We start from the raw sequence: 21,069 nt of genomic DNA, 5'->3' as shown, positions 1-21,069 counted from the left end.
GATCTTTTTCTTCGTTGTAATCATGTTCAATAGATAATTCGTTCCGATAGATTAAATATTAACTTTAAGATGAAATATTATTGAAATTTTTTGATTTTCAAAAGTACATCAATTTTTTGTATAATACAAAGATGCTCTCTCAAGAATTTGACGTTTAATTAGTCATCGAATTAGGTTGAATTTTCTATGATTTTTCTTCTCCTCTCTGTTAGTGTTTTTGAACAGTGACACAATTCTAAGTTTTCTTACGTAGCACAAACACGAAATAGAAAAAAAATGTAGAACGGTGTAAGGATCCGGGGACGAGCAATACGAACGATTCGCGGAGTAGGTCATCATATCGGTAGTATGTAGACGTATAAGGCACGTGCGAAGCCTACATGCTTGCTCGTCTATGCCCCTTAGTCATCTAAGCATAACCATCTTACTCAGTTATACAGATACAATGTACCGTATACATTAAATTTGCCTGCTAACCTTGAACAATCTATTTTTAAGATCTTCTCAAATCATTTTAACACTCTCTCATACACCTTCAATATCTTCTTATTAACCTGTCATCTATATCATTGAAAATGATGAAATAAATGATAGGAAATTATTAGGTTGTTGTGTATGTGTGTGTGCCTGTATCAATTCTTATCGATTATTAATTTTTATATTTAATATATATTTTTTTAATTATTATTTTCTAGTTCGTTAGGAATTTTTCAAACAATCTTGTAATATCAGTAACAGTTGCCTAGTTTTTTTAGATAAATGTGTGCATATGTGTATACGTTTATTAATAATATTTATTTAATACGTTGTACGTGTAAAATGTTTTACTGTTCATTTTTAATAGAAATAATTTATTACTCATCATTATTTTACTACTTGGAAATTTAACTATGTTCTATGCAATTTATAGTGGAATAATTTCAAATATTTTTTAAATTATTATTTATATTGATTTATTTTACGATATATATAATATATGAAAATTATATTATATTTATTGAATGAACATTAGAAATAAATTTAAAAAATTATACTCCGTACAATGTATATAAATTTTTCATAAAATGTTTGTATGGTAATTATCAAAAGTTTATACTAATTATTGTCTATCAAAAAATGTTTTTGATTAAATAAATGATTATATCGGTCAGTATTCATTTGAAGCGTGAAACGACCTGGAATTCATTTTCAATCGTGACCTGCTTATTATACATACTCATACACACACAACACAACACAGACGCATATAAATATATAGACATTTCTATCAAGAAACATAATTATCTTTCGTCTGATTGGAATAGCTTTGGAAAATTGTTAAATAGAAACCTGGTGGTTTTAGTAATTAGAAGACGATAGGAGAGAACCGCTACTTACCCGTTATGATGTGCAAGGGCATTGAAAGAACGGTTAAATCGTTGCAACACGCATCGAATTCGTTTCAATCTTGAGAAATCGAATGGTATTGAATTAAATGTTGTCTTTTTAGTCTCCTATCTTTTTTCTCTATTTTTCTCAAGGATTCTTAAGATAATTTGCATTAATGTATGAAATTAGAATACCAAGTACTTATTTTCAACTTATTTCGTATGTAAAATGCACATACATTTCATTCGATAGTTTAATTAATTACAATGAATGTTTAGAATCTTTCAATTAGATGTAAATGATCATTCAAAACCTTACAATTATTGGCACCGTTTATTTATTTCTTTTTATTTTGCAAAACAATCATGAGCTGAAAATCAATTGAAAGAAAATGTGTGTCAGCGATAGTTTAAAAATAATTGAATTGATCAAATTGAAACAGATAATAATTGTGTTTGCAGGTCGAAGACTGTTCGGAGGTTACAGAATAGTACCGAAAGTATGCCAACCAACGATACCAACACGAACGAAATCAAAGGAGCCAGCAATTTGCATGTTCAATTACGAATGCACACGTAGAAATGGCAAAGTTGTTGGCGCCTGTATGGATGGTTTTCTTTTTGGCGCGTGTTGTCAATTACCACCATCGAAAAATACAAATGACGAGCATTACGAAAAAATTCCAAGTACGGAGAACCTATTAAATTTGGAAGAGATCGATCATGTGCCGGATATTCCGATACTTTTAAATCCGGATGGTACACCAATTGGAATGTCGATAGCACAACAGACCAATAACAACATTAAAACAGATGATTCGTCTTCTGGCGTTTCGAATCATTTGAACGAGGAAGATTCTTCTTATACGAAAATAACGACGTTAGATTCTAATTTATCGACTTTTAAACCAAACAACAAAGATGAATTGGAGAACGGTGAAAAAGTTCAGGTACCACCGTTGCAACCAGGTATAAGTCAATTGGAAAATGATTTTTCTGCGTTACTTGGTCAACAAACTATTTTGGATAGTTTGCAATTACCAGGATTAATTTCTCATAAGGATAAAAACAACAATATGAAGAATCATAACAAGAATAATAATAATCAAAATAATCATAATAATCCAATGGTCGAGAATCCATTAGCAACGTTATTGAGCCCAGATCAAGTGCTTCAAATAGCCGATCCGGTCGATCAATTGCCGGCTTTGTTTTCTCATGGTTTAAGTCATAATAATCATAGTTCGGCTGATACTATATTGTTGAATGAAAATGGTACAATGTTAAACGAGACGCATAATCCAGATGAATTGTTTAAGCCAAGCACGGAATCCTCGATAGATGCTTTTACGAATAGTAAAATGACTTCCAGTTGGAATACCGAGGAAAGAACGAAGATAACAACAATAATGCAAAGTACGCAATCCTCCTCCATGACCGAACAAACGAGAGTGAAGGAAGAAGGAGGAGGAGGTAGTACGGAGTCGACACAATGGATGAGATTCCCTGATCAATCATCGTCAACGAGTACCACCGAGATGCCAATCACGTTCAGTGATTTGAAATCTACTAGTTTGAATATGGAATCAAGTGTTGTTGATGAAGCAGCTCAACAGCAGACATACGAGAACACGCAAAAGGTTTCGAACGTGACACCTAGCTCAGGGTTGAGTTCAAGCGATACTATCGAGAAGATGAAAACGACAGAAGAGAAAGTAACGATGGAGGATGAAATAGAGGCTGATGGTAGCACGGTTAAACGCGTAGCTACCACTCCGATGACTACGACAAATAACGACAAAGGTATGGTGAGAGTTCCCACGATTACTTATGAGGCTCCATCGGGTAATAAAAAGAATGACGTTCTTGATAAAGAAGAAATAGCCATCAATCATATTATTTCTATATTGAACGGTACTACACCGGGAACAGAGACTACGGTTACTATAAAAGAACCAATGTCTTCTGTTAATAACTGGGTGAACGTAGAAGAAACTTCGAAACCTTCGTTGATCAAAGTTTCCTCTTGGAAACCTTCTTCCACTTTGAAAACATCGACGTACAAACCTTCTTCTGTATATCCTTCTACTTTAAAGATCTCAACTTTACAACCATCCACATTAAATCCTACGATAACAACTTTATCCACAGCATCTCCTACCTTTTATAAACCAATACAACCATCGTCGTATTACAATTACGAAACTTTTCCTACCGAAACTAATTATCCTACCTATTCTACATCCAATTCTTATTCATCGAGACCACCATCTACGCCATTAACTTATGGATCATCCAGCAGTTTCGCATATTCATCAAGACCAACCACAAATCCACCAGCACCGACCGTCATTGTTCTCGGACCACTTGGCACAGAATACACTACTCTGACTACACCGAAATCTGTGATAACTAAGAAACCATCTAATGGTTCGAATAAGCCAAGTTTTGCTCCGACCAGGCCAACTATTTCAACGGTTAGACCTGCAATTGTTGTTACAAAAAAACCAAGTGTATCTACTATGATCACTCACAACATTAGCACTGTCATTTCTAACGTTGATACCAATAGTAATCACGTTGTTTCTACCAGTTACATAACTGTTAATCTAAAAGATACTACGAGTACACAATCACCGGAAAATATTGACTCTACTACTGAAGCTTTTGTTACTGAAACGAGTTTGGAGGAAAGAATGACAACGAAAAAACCTACAACTTGGATGACTGCATTAACTTGGTCCAAAAAACCTGGCTTTTATTTGAAACCTTCGACATCTCACATTGTCTCCTCGCAAAATACACCAGGTGTTACTTTTGTTCTAAAAGCAACAACTCCATCGCCACCACCACTAATTGCAGCAGCTTCCGTTCATTGTGACGACGAAACACCTGCTCCTGACGATCTCGTTAACTTCCCACCAGTTAGAAATCCAAATTTAAATATTTCAACTCCTTTATCTCAACAAGAAAAACCAACGATAGTCGAGACTTACAATAATACTGGCTATCCGAATATCGAAATAATCAGCGAGAATGATATTCCAACTCCTACCTTCATAGAGGATGATGTACTCACAAATAAAGTTGATACGTTCGTAAACAAGATCGTCGAATCTCTTCAGGGTAATTTTCAGGTAATTTAAAATGTTTTTATAATTAAAAGAAATTATTATCAATTATTAAAGTGAAACGTAATTAAAAAGAAATAATTGTTAAAGATTTAAATATATAATTATCCAAAGATATTTTTGCAATTCTTTAAAAGAGTAACCAAATAGTCTGTGTGACGTAACAAATTAGAATGTGTACGTGACAAATTAGAATGGTTTTAATTGTATCAGTTCGTAATAGTTACTTTTCACTCAACAAAACTATACCGTTGGGAACGGGAATAGATTTCTTGCAGAATACAAAACTAATGTAACTTCTAACTAACGTGTTCCAATTAACACTTTAATTGTATACAATTTTCACGCTCAATCTAAAAGTATAGAACTACTAAACTAAAAGCTGTCGGTTGTGAACATTTCAGAATCTCAAAGACATCGTTTACAATCGAACTAACACATTGCCAACGACGCCAACGACGCCAACGACGACAACAACAGCAACGAGTTCAATATCGGTAACGAAAAGACCAGTTACCACGGTTTCTGGTAATACCACGAAAAAACCATCAAGAAGACCACCGTCAACTAACAAACCATCGTCACAAAATACAACGAAAAAACCAATTACTACGAAAAGACCTAACGCAAGACCAACTCCAACGTCAAAACCAATTTCCGGTGAAAAACCACGACCAACCAAACCTACAACTCTAAAACAAAAACCTACAGTAACTACGCCTTTACCAACAACAAAAAGAACACCACCCCAGACAACCACGAAACGTCCAAAACCAAACAGAAAGACAAGCACTGTACCTACAACTACGGTCGAGGTTGTTCTCCAAGAGGAGGAGGAGGAGGAGGAAGGGGAAGCTTCGATCGATACAACGCAAAGCACCTCTTTGAATGTCGAAACCACCACTCCAACATCGGATTTTCGTACACGTAAGACACACTATTGTCAAATAGTTTCATTTAATTTGATATAGTTTTTTTGTTTCTTTTCTTCTTATTCCACACCCTATTTCGTAAGAAATAAAACACGTTTCTTACGTGCGCATAAACAATTCTCTCAGTAAAATTTGTTTGAATTATTTGTCAACGAGTTCGTGCTAATTCGTGTTAAACTCGCGTTTATTTAATCGTTTAATATCTTATAATTTATTCCGATATTTTTACTACCTACCTTATTTTTTTCTTAGTATTCTTATCTTATCGAAAAATTTAATTATGTTATTTAAAGGGATAGTTGAACAACGTCAAATCAATGTTAATCGTGTATTTCATTGTATCAAATATAACAAGTTGATATTTAATTTATTCCTCGTATTGATTTGATTATCTAAATATCGTGTGTGCAATCAAACGAATTGAAATAATTGAAATTTGATTATTAATTGATAGAAAAGTGATGAACTTGTGTCAATAATTAATATGTAGCAATCTTTCATCGACAGAATGCGGGGTGAGACCTTTAATCAAGTCTGGTAGAATAGTTGGTGGAAAGGGTGCACAATTTGGTCAATGGCCGTGGCAAGTATTGGTAAGGGAAGCAACATGGTTGGGATTGTTTACTAAAAATAAATGCGGTGGTGTTCTTATCACGGACAAATACGTCATCACGGCGGCACATTGTCAGCCAGGGTAAATAAAATATGATATTCCATTTTTAAAAACTAATGTCTGAACAATTTTAGCTTTACATATTTTGCTGGTTTGTTTGCATTTTTGATTATGATATTAAAAATTAATTAAAAAAACATTTATTGAATTTTTCTATGCAGATTTTTAGCATCCCTCGTAGCAGTTTTCGGTGAATTCGACATATCGGGTGAATTGGAATCAAAACGTAGCGTAACAAAGAACGTTCGTCGTGTTATCGTTAACAGGGGTTACGATCCAGCAACATTCGAAAATGATTTGGCACTCCTCGAATTGGAATCACCTGTTCAATTCGACGCCCACATTGTACCAATTTGCATGCCCGACGATAACGTTGATTTTACCGGCAGAATGGCTACGGTCACTGGTTGGGGTAGATTGAAGTACAGTAAGTATTTGTCCAATCCTTAGAATAATCTATGAAAACAAAATTTCGTTAATAAACAATCTTTGATGTAGATGGTGGTGTACCTTCGGTATTGCAAGAGGTTCAAGTGCCGATCATGGAGAATTCCGTATGCCAAGAAATGTTCCAAACGGCAGGTCATTCAAAATTAATATTGGAAAGTTTCATGTGCGCTGGCTACGCCAATGGTCAGAAGGATTCATGCGAGGTACTTTTAAATAATACAGTAGATAGAAAATATGCTATTTGATTTGATCGTATACATATATATATATATATATATATATATATATATATATATATATATATATATATATATATATATATTCATTGAGAATATAAGTTTGCTTGTATATTAACGTCTAGAAGTAATTGGATATGTCAATGTATTTAGTATGAAGTATAGATTAATGAAGTAGTAAATGTCAGATGGTAATGGTAGTGTTGTTGGTGGTGGTACTGAATACTGGTACTTATGTGAGGTTGCAATTTATAAGAAAACATGCTTGTTGTATGCACATGTACATGATACAAGGAAGAACGATGAGCAAGCATATTTGAAAAGTAGATGTAATGAAGGTAAATCTAATCAAGTGATGGATTTAATATGATCGATCGATCATTTGTAGGGTGACAGCGGTGGTCCATTGGTAATGGAACGACCTGATGGCAGATGGATGTTAGTTGGAACTGTATCTCATGGAATAAAGTGTGCCGCGCCGTATTTACCTGGCGTTTATATGAGGACCACTTATTTCAAACCATGGCTGCACAGTATCACTGGAGTTTGAGGCCAAGGACGTTTCCTTCATCTCAAGGACACTCTCATATTCTAACCGTGCCACCTGTATAAATGTACAAAGGAAGTCTAATTTATTACCCGCCCGGCATTAGAACGATTAATATCGATTAAGGAAGCAACCCTTTCCTACCTTTTCCTTTAATTCAAAACTAATTCCCCCTGTCTCCCTCCCTCCCTCCCTTTCTCTCTTCCTTCATTGGAACCAGTGTGATGCAAAAAAATCATTGAAGGACGAGAGATTATTTCGTTTTTTATATTATATATTTTGTATGTTTAGTTTTTTATCCTTGACACTCGAAATTTCGTTAAGACTTTTCGTTATTTAACGAAAAATTAGTATTTATGAGTTGTTTATCTTTTATTCTTTCTTTCTTTCTTTCGATGATGAAAGACTAAAACAAAATGATAACGAAGAAATAGTAAAGTTAATGTAATTATTCTTCGAATTGGTGAAATTTTATCTAACATACTCTTTCGTCGAGTATCGTACGTATTATATAAGTCTTAAGGTATTTTTTTTTTTTTTATATATATATATATATATATATATATATAGAAAGGAACACGTGTTCCATGTACATATACGTGTATTTTGTCTCTATACGTATGCATAATACAACGTAACATACATTATTTTAATATTTATATTTATATAGAGATATATTTTTAATGTGAAAAATGAATGCGATGCGAATATTATTTATTTCATTGTTAGATTACATTGTTATTTATTAAATGCATTTTTATACGATAATAATCGAAATTTATTTGTCTCCGTATTAATAACAATTGTTCAATTAATTTTTATAATTCTTACGTTTAAATTACAAAATAAGTAAAGCATGGAAAACTTGGTTTGTAAACGAATGAATAATGCAACTAATATTACGAGTCAATAATTTAATAATTTGCACAATGATTGATCTATGAATAATTTATTATTAAAAACTTGAAATTAAACGAAGAAAAATTTTTGATATCGTGATTACATTATCGAGAAAAATAATGTTAGACTACCGTTAGTGATTAAATTCAAAGTTGTTATCTTTGAGTTGGCGACGCGGCGTAAAAAGACGTAAAAAGATGTAAAAAAAAAAAAAAAAAAAAAAAAAATGTACTCGAGAAAAACACATTATGCAAGTTTATCAACGTGCAGACTAAAGAACATCGTATTGCGTGACCGTTCGCAAAAAGTGATTAAAATCTTCATCAAGGGTGTACTGTAAATCAACGGGGTGGTTGGTGGTGTACGTGTTTTTTGGCTTTTAATATCGCAAATTAAAAAACCGTTCTAAAAATAATTGCATTATTTAAGAAAAAAAAATTTAGTTAAAATATTATACGTAAAAAACAAATCTATGAACGTACATATAAAAAATCGAATTTCAATGTAAAAGTAATTCGCATTAATTCGCATTTAATAAAATGAAAAAGGAAAAAAGAACAAGCAATTCATTGGATGAAAATTGCGTTGACAGGAAGTAATGATAAAAATATGTATATATGTAATTTTGAAAAAAAAGAAAAAAAAACAAATCAAATGAAAATTTAAACGAAAGAATACAAGAGAGAGAATAGTATAGTAGTCGTTTTAAAAATGAAATATAAATAAATTAAATTATAACCAAGTAAAAATGTCCTTGCTAGTAGCAAATTCGTTCGTTTTCTGTTCTTGATCGTTTATATTACATGAAAGAGAAGAACATTGTAAAATGAAACAATAAGAGGGAAAAGAAAAAGAAATAATTAAAGTTGAATGAAAAATGTTGACAAAAAAAAGGATGGACATTTAATTTAGGAACATTTCTATTGTAATCCTTGTTCATTCTTCTTTCTCTCTCATAAAATAATGTTTTTTCTTTTCACCTCTGGCATACAAGTATTACGTATTTAAGTTAAAACAATATTAGTGTGTTACTCGAACACACACACATATACACATATACATGTATTAAAGGTACCTGTAATACAACAGGGCGGAACCAGAGAGTTGTATACGTGAAAGCAGGAGCTACCTCTTGGCTGGGAACATCAGGATACTTTGGATCAATACGACCAAAGAGAGAAGGAGACAATGATAACACGTTCAAACTGAAGAAAGAAGAAGTAAAAGAGATAGATAGATATAGGTAGATGTAGTAGGTGGTACTATTTGTATGGTTATTGCGATTGTAGTAGTAGTAGTAGTAGTGGTACAGGTACAGGTAGAAAGGGTAAAACAGAAAGAGAGAAAGAGTCAGTAAAAGTGAGACAGGTGGGATGGGATATGAGGTGGGTGGTTTAGCTCAACACCTACGCGTTAAAACTAAATCCCTGGATGAATTTGATCTGGGCCAAGCAAGGAGAATCCCAGATCTTCTTATTAAATGTAAAGAACAATGCAATTGCTATCTACCACCCCTTTATCAACTTCTACATCTATAATCTTTCATATATAATATTTAATTTTTTTTTTGCATTGGTAAAGAATTGTTCGTTGTTTTTGGAAAAAAAAATGTATTTGTTATTTATCTTCGTTATTGTTTTTCGTATATATTTATATTATGCAATTATAACTCGATAATAATAAGAATTTTAATTGTAATAATTAAGATAAAAAAAAAAGAAACTAAGGAAAAAAATTGAACATTGCGTACGAGGAAAGGAAGGAGGGTAGAAATGGTAGTTGATATCATCGCTCACGTTGGTTGTTAATTTAGAGTGTGTGAGAAAGGTTTGACATTGTATTTTTTTTTTTTTTGGTTTTGTTTTTATATTGTTTTATTCTTCCGTATAAAAAAGAAGTTGCTTATCGTTTCACGTGAACAATAGCAACACAACGTGTCCGATATATAGGAGGTAGAAAATTCGAATGGGGATGAAATGTCACGTAGGTGGTGGTGCTGATGGTAGTACTGATGGTGGTGGGCATATAATTAGTAGGGTGAGATAGGAAAAAAGAAATAAAAAGAAAAGGGGTAAAGAAAAAGACGAAGAAGAAGATGAAAAAGAAGAAGAAGTAGGAGGGAGAATATAGTAGGGGGATAGGAGAGATAGGAGAGATAGGGTAAACGCATGCGCAACATTATATATATAGGGTGCGCCTGTATGACGGTTACGGAAAGGCGAATAGTGGTACAAGTATAGATTACCTAGGGTTCCGAGAGGATTCTGCTCAGTCCTCCAGCAAACATCAAAGAGGACTTGTTGATCTCAACGAGCTGATCAAAAAGTGACCGATCCTTCTCACCACAATTCACACATCAACTAACTTCTACCGAAGTTCTAATCTCGTCATATTTTCCTGCTAGGAAAATTCATTCCCTTGACCGGTTTAAAAAAGAAAAAAAAAAAAAAAGCAAGTAAGTAAAAGGGATCTTTTTTTCTTTTTTTTTTTTTAATTATCTATTTTATTTTATTTTATTATGTTTTTTTTATTTTGTATATGCAATGTTATTAGGTCGTCTTGAAAATTGTTTTCCTTTTTTCAGTGATAAGTTAAACAATGTTACATACGTAGTATATTTTTTTTGTTGCATTTATTACGTTATTTATTATGTCATTGTACTAAATAATATCGATTCTATTGTATTTTATCTTTTACTACACTTTAAATTATTCAACCTAAAAAATATTGTGTTCATAGAATTATTCAAACAAAAAGAAAGAAATTTTTAGTTCAACCCAATACTTTTTTTATTTGTATTTTACTTTATTTTACTAAATAATATTAATTCTACTTTATTTTATCTTATACTATACTTTCAATTATTCAATCTAAAAAATATATTGTGTTCATAGAATTATTCAAACAAAAAACTTTTAAGACGACTTAATACTTTGTTTAACACAATTATTTATTACCATCATTTATATTAATCGATGTTGTATAATACATGTTTTTTTTAATTTTGAATTTACAATAGATTGTTTAATGTTATGTTTGAATAAGAATTGTGATTTAAGAAAATTTTGACAATCTTTTTTTATTTTCTTTCTTATTTTCATTTAGAAATTCGCGAATGTTCGTGAAATATTTAATTCAATTTATCGATCGTTTATTATCGTAATTTTTTCAATCGTTGTCATAGTGAATAAATTTATGTTTCTTATCAAACGTATTATAATTTTTAATTTGTCATATACTTTTTTTTTTTTTAGTATAATAATTAATGAAAAAGAACATAAGCATAAGTACATAAGTATTTTTGTAGTATTCAGTTTTACTTGGAATTATTATTATTATTTTTTTCTGAAATTATCTAAATATAATAATATAATAACTAAAGAAAAGAAAAGAAAAGAAAAGATGTATTTTTGAAAAAAGAATGATATGTGTCCTAATTAATAATCGTATTTGCCGTTATATCATTATACGTTCATAAATATTTGTATTTCTTTCAAGTATGATAAGTTGATTACTTTATCACGTTTAACGTTGAAATCGTTTTAGTCACGCAAATGCAATATGTTAATCTCTACGAAGAAATTACTATGTTTAAAACAATGTATGTCAAATCCGTGTGATTGTAAAAATATTACGTAAAATTGTTGTTTATTCTTTTTTTCTTTTTTTCTTTTTTTTTTTCGAAAAATCAAAATCAATTTGACAAAAAGATCCTCGAAACAATTTACTTTTAATTATCTTTTTATTAAGATAAATATTTTATTTAAAAAAAAAAGACAAAGTATTGATTGAAAAATGATTTCTTAAGAAAATGAATTTATGAATTTATTATTAATTTACAATTAAAAAAAAAAAATACAAATCATAAAAGCAGCATCTTTTCTACTCAATTTTACTTCGACTTGTTGTTTTTATTTTTTTTTTTTTTTTTTGAAAAAAATTATTTACATATTTTCGATTTAATTTTGAACAATTTTGTCTCTGTTTCTTTATAGAGTTGCTGAGATAATAACTGATAAAACTCCTTCAGATAAAAGAACTCAAAAAAGAAAAAGAAATATGAAGGTGCAAACTAGTATCGCTATCACTATGATAGTTTTGACGAGCACGATGCACTTCGGTGCAAACGCATGGGGTGGCCTTTTCAATCGTTTCAGTCCTGAAATGTTATCTAATCTCGGTTATGGTGGACATGGTGGTTATTTGAGCAGATCTAGATTATTACAGGTATGATTATTATTATTATTATTAATCATCATCTATTTATTTATCTTTCTTTTTTTTTATCTTATCTATAATTGTCCAGATATGATAAAAAGAAACAAAATTCCATGAAATTTAGGAATAGAAATTTAGGGATAGAAATTTAGGGATCATTTGTATTTGTAATTTTCTGTCGCAGTACGCAAAATACCTTCGATCGATAATCCCTTTTACCCTCCCCCCTCTCCCTACAAACCTTTCCTATCCATTTTGTTACTGCATAAAGTGGGTATAGCGTTGCTACGTTAGAATTACGTCAACGGTTCCTCGCCATAAATGATCCACAATTATCTGGAAGTATCGATTATTATTATAATCAATTGAATTTATTCATCTATTTATTTTTTTATTTATATTATTTATTATTTATGTTATATAATATAAATTTAAAATATATGTATATATTATTTTATATTATATATTATATATTATATTTGTTATTTTATTTATCATATTTCAATTTCTCTTTTTTAATCTCATCTTTTTATTATTTTATGAAAATTTCACACAATCAAATTTAAAATAAGATAATTATATTTATTAGATAATAGATGATTGATTTATAATTTTTTTTTGTTTTTTTTCTATTAGAATCTGTTACTTTTTGTTTTTTATTTTTATTTTTTTAAAATTAATTTTTACTATGAAAGCGTAGAGTAAGTTTGATAAATTGAGATGATCATGTTACCGTAAGATTGTCAGGTATGAACGTTATAAGAGAAAATCTCGTTAAATAAGATATTCAATAAAAGATGATAAAATGCTAAAAATATTGCGATATACAAGGCAACTTTGAAAAGTTCAATCTTGTGTCACCGTCATTAACTGTTTGAACTTACTTTGCAACATCGATCGCGACTGTGTAGTGTCCGGTTTACCCTTTGATCTTATCTTTTTTCCTTCATTAAAAAAAGAAAAAAAAAGAAAAGAAGTATTGTTTGTGTTGATGAGATTGTAGGAAAATATAAAAAAAAAAAATTGCTCAAGCTAAATATTGCTCGACAATATGGAAAAAGTTTCGTGCAAATTATTCTATCATATATATATAGGTATATTTTTTTTAAGTGATGCAGATATCTATGTTAAGATATTTTGTTTGAATAATGTTTTAAAAAATTGTAATATTTTTAGTTTGACCATGAACAAATGCATCCAAACGTAAACCACAAGAAAACTAAACAGAAAAATTCTTCCATTTTAAATTGGACCTTTGATATTTAATTCGATTTGTTTTTAAAATTTGATCTAGTTAAGATTAATTATAAAAATATAAGGTACTACGATGATTTAAAATAAAAATTTAATAATGGAAGAAAAAAGAACAAAATATTCAATTTAACTATGACGACTCTTGTGGTTACGTTTTTTAGTTTTGTAATAAATAATAAAATTAGAATTTCATGTTTTTTTTTTTTTTTTACAAATCGATAAGGAATTTCATTAAAATGTAAATTTGTTGTTTTGTTTGAAATTAAAGGGACCCCTTTCGGGAGGTTACGGAAATTCCTATGGGGATTCCTTGGAAGAAGAATCTGACGATCCCTGTTACGAGAAGAAATGTACAGCCAATGAACATTGCTGTCCTGGTTCGATTTGTGTCAACGTTGATGGCAGTAAATATTCCATTAATGTTTATTTTATCTTTAAATACACGTTGTATATACCTACCTAACACGTATATACATATATATATAGTATACTATAATGACTTTTATAAAACTTTTATCTTGATGAAAAAATATCGATCAAAGGCTTACATTAATGTTATAAAATTTAAAAAATAATAATAATAATAATAATAATAATAATAATGGAATCAACGATAAAATGTTAATGTTATAAAAGAGTATAAAACGTTATCGGAAAACTGTCAAGCTTTTTAAAAGATTAAAATTTTACATAATTTCAAATAATTCTACGTAATGTTTACAGTCACGAATATATAAATAAACATTTCATTTATATTTTTTCTTAAACATTATCAGAATCATACATTAGTAAATTCTTAGAAAAAGAAAATGTATTAAATGGAAAATAAAAAAGAGGGGGTTTGAAAATTTATCGAGAAAGATTAATTAATAAAAACTTATGAATAAATAATAGTAACAGTAAATAATACGTTTTACATTTTGTATAAATTTTTAATCAACGAATGTTGAATATGTTTTTCTACAAAATTATTAAAATAGATAAAATCAAATCAAATTAAAATCAAATAAAAATCAAATTAAAATCAAATTATGAAAAGGGGTTGTTCGAGAAGTAATTGGTTTTCTTCTTTTTTTTCTTTTTTTAAAGTTCATTTATCGTAAATAAGATAAATATTAAAAGAAATTAAATAGAAATAATTTGTTAGTTTATTGCAATTGATTTTATTATTAAATGAAATTGTATTCATTGATAAATTACAGTTATTGGAACTTGCCTGTTTGCTTATGGACTAAAACAGGGTGAATTGTGCAGAAGGGATAACGATTGTGAAACAGGTTTGATGTGTGCTGACACAGCAGGGGGTGAAACTCGATCCTGTCAACCACCTGTCACTTCAAACAAACAATACAGTAAATATCATATCTCTCTCTCTCTCTCTCTCTCTCTTTCTTTAATTATTTTCATTTATTTTGTTAACAATATTTTTATTTCTTTTTTTATTTTAGACGAAGAATGTAACATGTCAGGTGAATGTGATATTGGTCGTGGATTGTGTTGTCAATTGCAGAGGCGACATCGACAAACTACAAGAAAGGTACAGTCCAAAAATTATAATTAATATTATTTCATTAGAAATATTTTATAATAATGTTTCTTAATATTTAAATCCAACATTCTTGATGTTTTTTTTGTTTTATTGTTTTATATTAATCTGTCAATGTGTTATATTACCATATAGTACACAAACAATAATTTAAATATTAAATTATATTTTATTTTAACATTAATTATAATTTAATTATTAAATCCATTGATTATTTCTTTATAACAAAGAATGAAAATAATGTAAAATAAAAAAAAACATGTGTGTGCATATTACACAAGTTACAAGTTAAAAGTGAAAGCTTGAAATAAACAAGTTTCGAAGATAATTTATTATATAATATTATAATATTATTTGCACTTTTAATTTGTAATTATTTATTTAATTATTCATTTAATTATATAAATACGCGCCTGTTCGTATGCAACCCTCCAGACACAGTTTGAAAATGTTGCTTGCAAGCGACATCTATCGGGACGGAATTTTTTTTGCAGTCGAAACTGTTTATACACGTAAATATGACGGGTTGCCTATCTTTCGGGCAGAAAAAAATTCCGTTCCGACAGATGACGCTCGTAAGCAACATTTTCAAAGTGTGTCTGGAGGGTTGCATTCATACAGGCGCGCATTTTTACAATAATTACAAAAAAAGTAAATAATAAAACATTTAAATCAAATATTTTTATAAATAATGATAAAAATTAAACTTTAATATTGTAATTTATTGATGCATATTTTTAGAATAATATTTAGTTTCTTATATGTAAATATATTTAATATTTCAAATCACACCCATGCTAAAGAAGTTTTCACTTTAATAACTCGTTTATTTTCTTTTCTTAGGTTTGCTCTTACTTCAAAGATCCATTGGTATGCATTGGTCAAGTTGCCACAGATCAAATAAAATCTGTTGTACAGTACACTTCCGGTGAAAAAAGGATCACTGGACAAGGGAATCGTCTTTTTAAACGAGTACCCTTCGCCTAAATTATTTCTTCCTTAAATATTAGTTAACGAGGAGGAGAATCATTGGGGTAAGAAGAATGATCAAAGGATTTAACAAAAGAAATAAAAAAACAAACAAGAACAACAAGAAAGAAACAACAAGAACAACATAAATAAACATGCAAATTCTCCTCCATCAAAGCACGTAGATTTTTAAGTGATGTCGGTTTAATTACGTCGATCCCGTTCGTATTCTATGAAGACTCCGTTACGAACTTGATATATGTATATCTCCAATAACAACAACGATGTAATTTCTTCAATAACACAAGAAGAAGAAGAAGAAAACAAGAAGAAAGAAGAAAATAGATTGTAAAAAAAAGAAACGGATAAGAAACGTTTCATGGGGATATATTTAAATCACTTAGTAAGAGGAGATTCTAGGGTGACGATACAAGACGCCTTCTATGGTGTTTTCTCCTAATATTACGACTGATAAAATACAAATTACATATCACAGTGGACCGTCGTTGTCGTTGTCGTCGTCTTCTTCTTATATAGTTTAAAACAAAAACATATATATATATATATATTAAAAACAAATAAGTAAGTTATTAAATACTTACTAATGATCTCTTTATCATCGCGAGAAAGAAAGAAAGAAAGAAAGAAAGAAAGAAAGATAGGCATAAAAAGGCATAAAATGGAATTATTAATTACAACTAAACAAATAAATAATATAACATTAATTCGCAAATATTAATAATAATAATAAATTAATATTTAAATATTATTAAGAATAAATTAATAAATATTACTGAAATATTGGCAAAATAACGTCTTGGTATATAAAAATTACGAGACGATTATTTTATGACAAATATTTTGAGTTTATATGGCAAATTGAAAATACAGTAAAACACTTTACATAGATTAATTTTTTGTTTCTTTCTGGTTTTTCTATTTCTCTCTTTCTATCTATCTATCTATCTATCTTTCTCAATATCTGTTAAAAATGTGTAAGAAAATTCTAAGTTTGATCGTTTAATCGATCGATTTGAAAATAATATTTCGCTTTTTCAATCATATTGATGATAGAAACGTTTATGATAAGGAATGTATATGAAAATGGGGAGACTATTAACACTGATCGATAGTTAGGAAATCTTACGTAAACGCACACTATAATTACATAACAATTATTATTATTATTATTATTGTCATTTTCTTTATTATTATCGTTCTGTAATTAAAATCATAAAAACAATAATGATGATGTTGATGATGATGATGATGGTAAAGAATCGAACGTTCTTGGTATCAGTAGTGGTAAAAGAAACTAAACTAATTCAATATGGAAAGAAAACGTGACAATTAAGCGAATATAGTATTTAGCATTAAAAAAAAAAAAAAAAACAATGGTGTTGATCAAAATAATCGTACACGTGTTGTTTAATATTATTATAGACGTCTATTAAAAAAAAAAAAAAATTTGCAAAAAATCTATCATACAATTAAAATCGTTCTGAACATTTGTTAATTAATCGGTGTAATATGGCATAGCAATATATATATGGATATGTAAAAAAAGAAATTTAAAGCATACATAAATAATTATATATGTGAAAAATAATGAATGATGACGATGATAATGATGATGATAATATATACGTATATATATATATATATTGTACGAATTATACCAAAAGATACGTATTGAGAACAAAATAATCTTTTTAATTTAAATTTGAATTTGTTATTTAAAGATTTATCATTTTTATCTATAAATATATATATATATATATATGCAAATTTTGAAAGTTTAAAAATAACGAGAGATAATTAATATATCGATGGAACGAGAAAAGAAAATGAATTTAAAACAAAACAAAAATATAACAAATATTAAATAATATATATTATATATATATATTTAAAATTGATTGGAATTATCATTCAGCAAAACACATATCAATTGTTAATTGGAATATATAATAATATCGCGTTGTTAATTAAGAGATATAATAAATATATCTATATATATGTGTGTAACGCGTCGTGGAATTGAAGTTAAATTAATGACACGTTGACAAGACATAATTTTAAAATATTTCAAATATTTAATAAAAAAATAAAAAAATAAAAAAAAATTTAATAAACGCGTTCGCGACGTTTAAATGAAAGAGAAAGAAGGAAAGAATTTAGGAAGAAAAAAAAAACATATACAAAATATAAAAGAAAGTTAATTAAAAAAGAAAAAAAAAAGAGAGAAAAAAAAGTGGTAAAAAGGAATAGAAAAATTAAATAAATAAATAAATAAATAAATAAATGATGAAAAGAGATCATGAACGCGCGCTCGCGAAAACCTTTCTCAAATGCTTAGAGTACCTGTCGCCATGTCGTACATGTCTTTCCAAATAAAATGATTCCTCGTTTCTATGCGCTACTGATGAGAGTCGTCGAGAGTCCGAATACATACATACATATATAAATAATTATAATTTTCAATAAACACTTACACATACATACCTATATAATACATATCTATATACATATATTTCAAAGTATTAACGTTTATTATTAACATAAGTGAATAAAAAGTCAAAACATATCAATCGAAATGCCTAAAAGCATTATATAAAAATGTTTCAAAATATGAATGTTATATCGAAATTATATTTTTATCTTCGATCAATATGTATAATTAAGCTATATATATATATATACATATTATTATATACACATACATATATATATATATATTTGCATAGTATTCATATATTTTCTCGAAACATATATATACATATATTATATACACATATAGTCTATATACACGTGATGTTTTTTTTTTTACATACGTCGTACGTATGCAATACTCGATATGTTATCAATTAAAACAAACTAATATTATTTTCTATATATATATATATATAATTTTATTTAAATTTAAGCCTAAACGATTTATATTCATTTACACGAATAGAATGATTTTTTATTTGTTTTTTTTTTTGTCTTTTTACAATTTTATCTTACTGATGTTAAGAAAAAATGAGGATGAGAAAACTGAGCTACATAAAAATACATATCATAGATGTAAGATAATCTACGATCCTATTACGATGGGAAAATCTTTTTAAAAATATGTTTAGAATATATGTGAATTGTTATTCTTGAAAATAATCGAATATTCATATGTACGATGTATTATAGTATTTAAGGAAATTGGCCGTCTGGCTTTAAGTCAAAAGTACCTCTACTGAATGAATTAATTCCAGAGTAAATTATATATTATGTGTGTGCGACTATCTAATACACAAATAAATGTATATCATTCAAACAATATAATATTAAAGAGCTCTAATAGTTAAATGTGAAATAATGATGGATAGCAAATAAATTTGAAAACTTCTATCGTATATTTTTCTTTTCCAAAAATATTTTATATTTTATGTATATATGTATCTTTTTTGAATAATTCAAAAATAATCGATTGTTAAATGATAATTTCAAGCACAACTTTTAACCAATTTTAATGATCAAGATCTCATTTGAAAGATGAAGATTTAAGCGATGAAATCGTATTTTCAAATTTTTAAACAATTCAATTTTCTGTGAAGAAATTGCTTCATAAAATATTGGTTTTTTTATCAGAATATTTTACTCTAACTGTCGGTAATGACAGATTCCTATATTGCTAACCATCAATAATAGTAGATTTCTTATTTATTAAAAACTTAATCGGTAATAGCAGATTTCAGTCTTATCGACAAAACAGTAATGGTGTATTCATATTTTCTGGATTGTCAATAGTAGTTGATAAATGGTTTTTGCATTAATTATAATCGAATAAAGTATAACACTCTGTAACATTTTATCAGTAAGGCTTTAAATTATGGAAACAACACAACACATGTACAACATAAAACGTATTTTATTTCTTGTTTTTCTTATTATTAGCTATACATTAAAAAAACTTGTATATTTATATTGCTAGGAAAATTGTTATAATAGAGTTAATGAATGTATAAAGTCTTTTTCAATTGATTATTTTAATGAGCTTTAGGTTTGGCTGATTTGACTTTTTTTAATTTTTTAAGGCCATTTATATTTGTTTTTAAAAGATTCCAATATGCTTGCTGGAATTTATTAACGTCTTTGGAATGTATCTGAAAACAATACAAGTTTAGATTACCTTCTTTACAAATAATTATATATATCTATGTAATTTTAGAATGATACTTACAACGGTTGAGATTTTTTTGCTGCGAAAAGCAGCTCGAACAAGGCAAAGAAATTCACTTGGTGTTGATAACGGTGGTCTTCCTTTTCTAGGTACTGGTTTATTATGTCCATTAACTGCAATTTAAAAACTATAGATTAAACATGGTGTATACTTTATGTGGTAACAATTATATTATGTTATTCAATCTTAAATAATGCAATGACTTTAAAATATTATCAACATGTGTGAAAAGTTATTTGAATAAAGATCAAACCAATCAATTTGTTTTCTAGAAGATAAATTATATTATTAAGATAATTCAAAGTAAATAATGATCAATGAAATAATGTGTACCTTCAAAAATACTTACACCTTTTAATAGTTAAAGTTACAGAACCAGATAGTCTTGATTTTTCAAATAACCTTGTGAGCTCCACTAAAAACTGAAAAATAGTAATTTCAATGTAATATTTGTAAGAAATGTTATACATTTATTTAACAAATTACCATATCATTTTCCAAAAAAACCATTTTGATATCACAACCATATGCCACTAGAATGTGTCAAATCAGAGTTGTTATTAATAGGTTATGTTCAGTATCATTAGTGTGCATTGCATACTTTGGTTCATAGACCTGTTCTTCAGT

General features: G+C 28.5%; 3 protein-coding genes across 4 annotated transcripts in view; 2 read left to right on the top strand and 1 right to left on the bottom strand.

Annotated features, from left to right (window-relative positions):
• Window positions 1–10,634, top strand: part of flz (transmembrane serine protease filzig) — a 22,306-nt gene extending 11,672 nt beyond the window's left edge. Inside the window, exons 3-8 of one of the 2 annotated variants that reach the window (XM_015328041.2) lie at window positions 1,830–4,504; window positions 4,903–5,425; window positions 5,938–6,124; window positions 6,265–6,530; window positions 6,602–6,756; window positions 7,178–10,634. In XM_015328041.2, coding sequence (XP_015183527.2) covers window positions 1,830–4,504; window positions 4,903–5,425; window positions 5,938–6,124; window positions 6,265–6,530; window positions 6,602–6,756; window positions 7,178–7,339 — 3,968 coding nt within the window. In that variant the 3' untranslated portion in view covers window positions 7,340–10,634. Of the gene's footprint in view, window positions 1–1,829; window positions 4,505–4,902; window positions 5,426–5,920; window positions 6,125–6,264; window positions 6,531–6,601; window positions 6,757–7,177 lie in introns of those variants that run through there. The other variant, XM_015328043.2, reaches the window with a different exon arrangement.
• spab (space blanket) lies at window positions 10,510–19,608 on the top strand. Its single transcript, XM_015328040.2, has 6 exons — window positions 10,510–10,691; window positions 12,232–12,463; window positions 13,977–14,112; window positions 14,911–15,060; window positions 15,157–15,245; window positions 16,098–19,608. The coding sequence occupies exons 2-6, from the start codon at window positions 12,296–12,298 to the stop codon at window positions 16,239–16,241; spliced, it is 687 nt and encodes a 228-aa protein (XP_015183526.1). The 5' UTR covers window positions 10,510–10,691; window positions 12,232–12,295; the 3' UTR covers window positions 16,242–19,608.
• Srp14 (signal recognition particle 14) lies at window positions 17,590–21,069 on the bottom strand. Its single transcript, XM_015328046.2, has 4 exons — window positions 20,929–21,069; window positions 20,792–20,864; window positions 20,443–20,555; window positions 17,590–20,365 (listed from the first exon to the last, which is right to left on the bottom strand). Exons 1-4 carry the CDS (start codon window positions 20,950–20,952, stop codon window positions 20,249–20,251), a joined length of 327 nt encoding a protein of 108 aa, XP_015183532.1. The 5' UTR covers window positions 20,953–21,069; the 3' UTR covers window positions 17,590–20,248.

Source organism: Polistes dominula, unplaced genomic scaffold (genome assembly GCF_049000335.1).
Source record: "Polistes dominula isolate Pdom_NZ unplaced genomic scaffold, Pdom_raw_medaka contig_18, whole genome shotgun sequence".
In the NCBI taxonomy this organism is placed as follows: domain Eukaryota; kingdom Metazoa; phylum Arthropoda; class Insecta; order Hymenoptera; family Vespidae; genus Polistes; species Polistes dominula.
Note: the sequence above shows the minus strand (reverse complement) of the source record. Positions and strands in the feature narration are given on the sequence as shown.

What these genes read in the sequence shown, in the direction of transcription:
- Srp14 (XM_015328046.2), bottom strand. Translation starts at nt 20,952, where the DNA reads ATGGTTTTTTTGGAAAATGATATG. An exon ending in AACTTTAACTATTAAAAGGT is followed by an intron (nt 20,556 to 20,791) that starts GTAAGTATTTTT and finishes TTTAAATTGCAG; the next exon opens with TTAATGGACATAATAAACCA. An exon ending in GCAAAAAAATCTCAACCGTT is followed by an intron (nt 20,366 to 20,442) that starts GTAAGTATCATT and finishes TATTGTTTTCAG; the next exon opens with ATACATTCCAAAGACGTTAA.
- spab (XM_015328040.2), top strand. Translation starts at nt 12,296, where the DNA reads ATGAAGGTGCAAACTAGTATCGCTATCACTATGATAGTTTTGACGAGC. An exon ending in CACTTCAAACAAACAATACA is followed by an intron (nt 15,061 to 15,156) that starts GTAAATATCATA and finishes TTTTTATTTTAG; the next exon opens with ACGAAGAATGTAACATGTCA. An exon ending in ATCGACAAACTACAAGAAAG is followed by an intron (nt 15,246 to 16,097) that starts GTACAGTCCAAA and finishes TTCTTTTCTTAG; the next exon opens with GTTTGCTCTTACTTCAAAGA.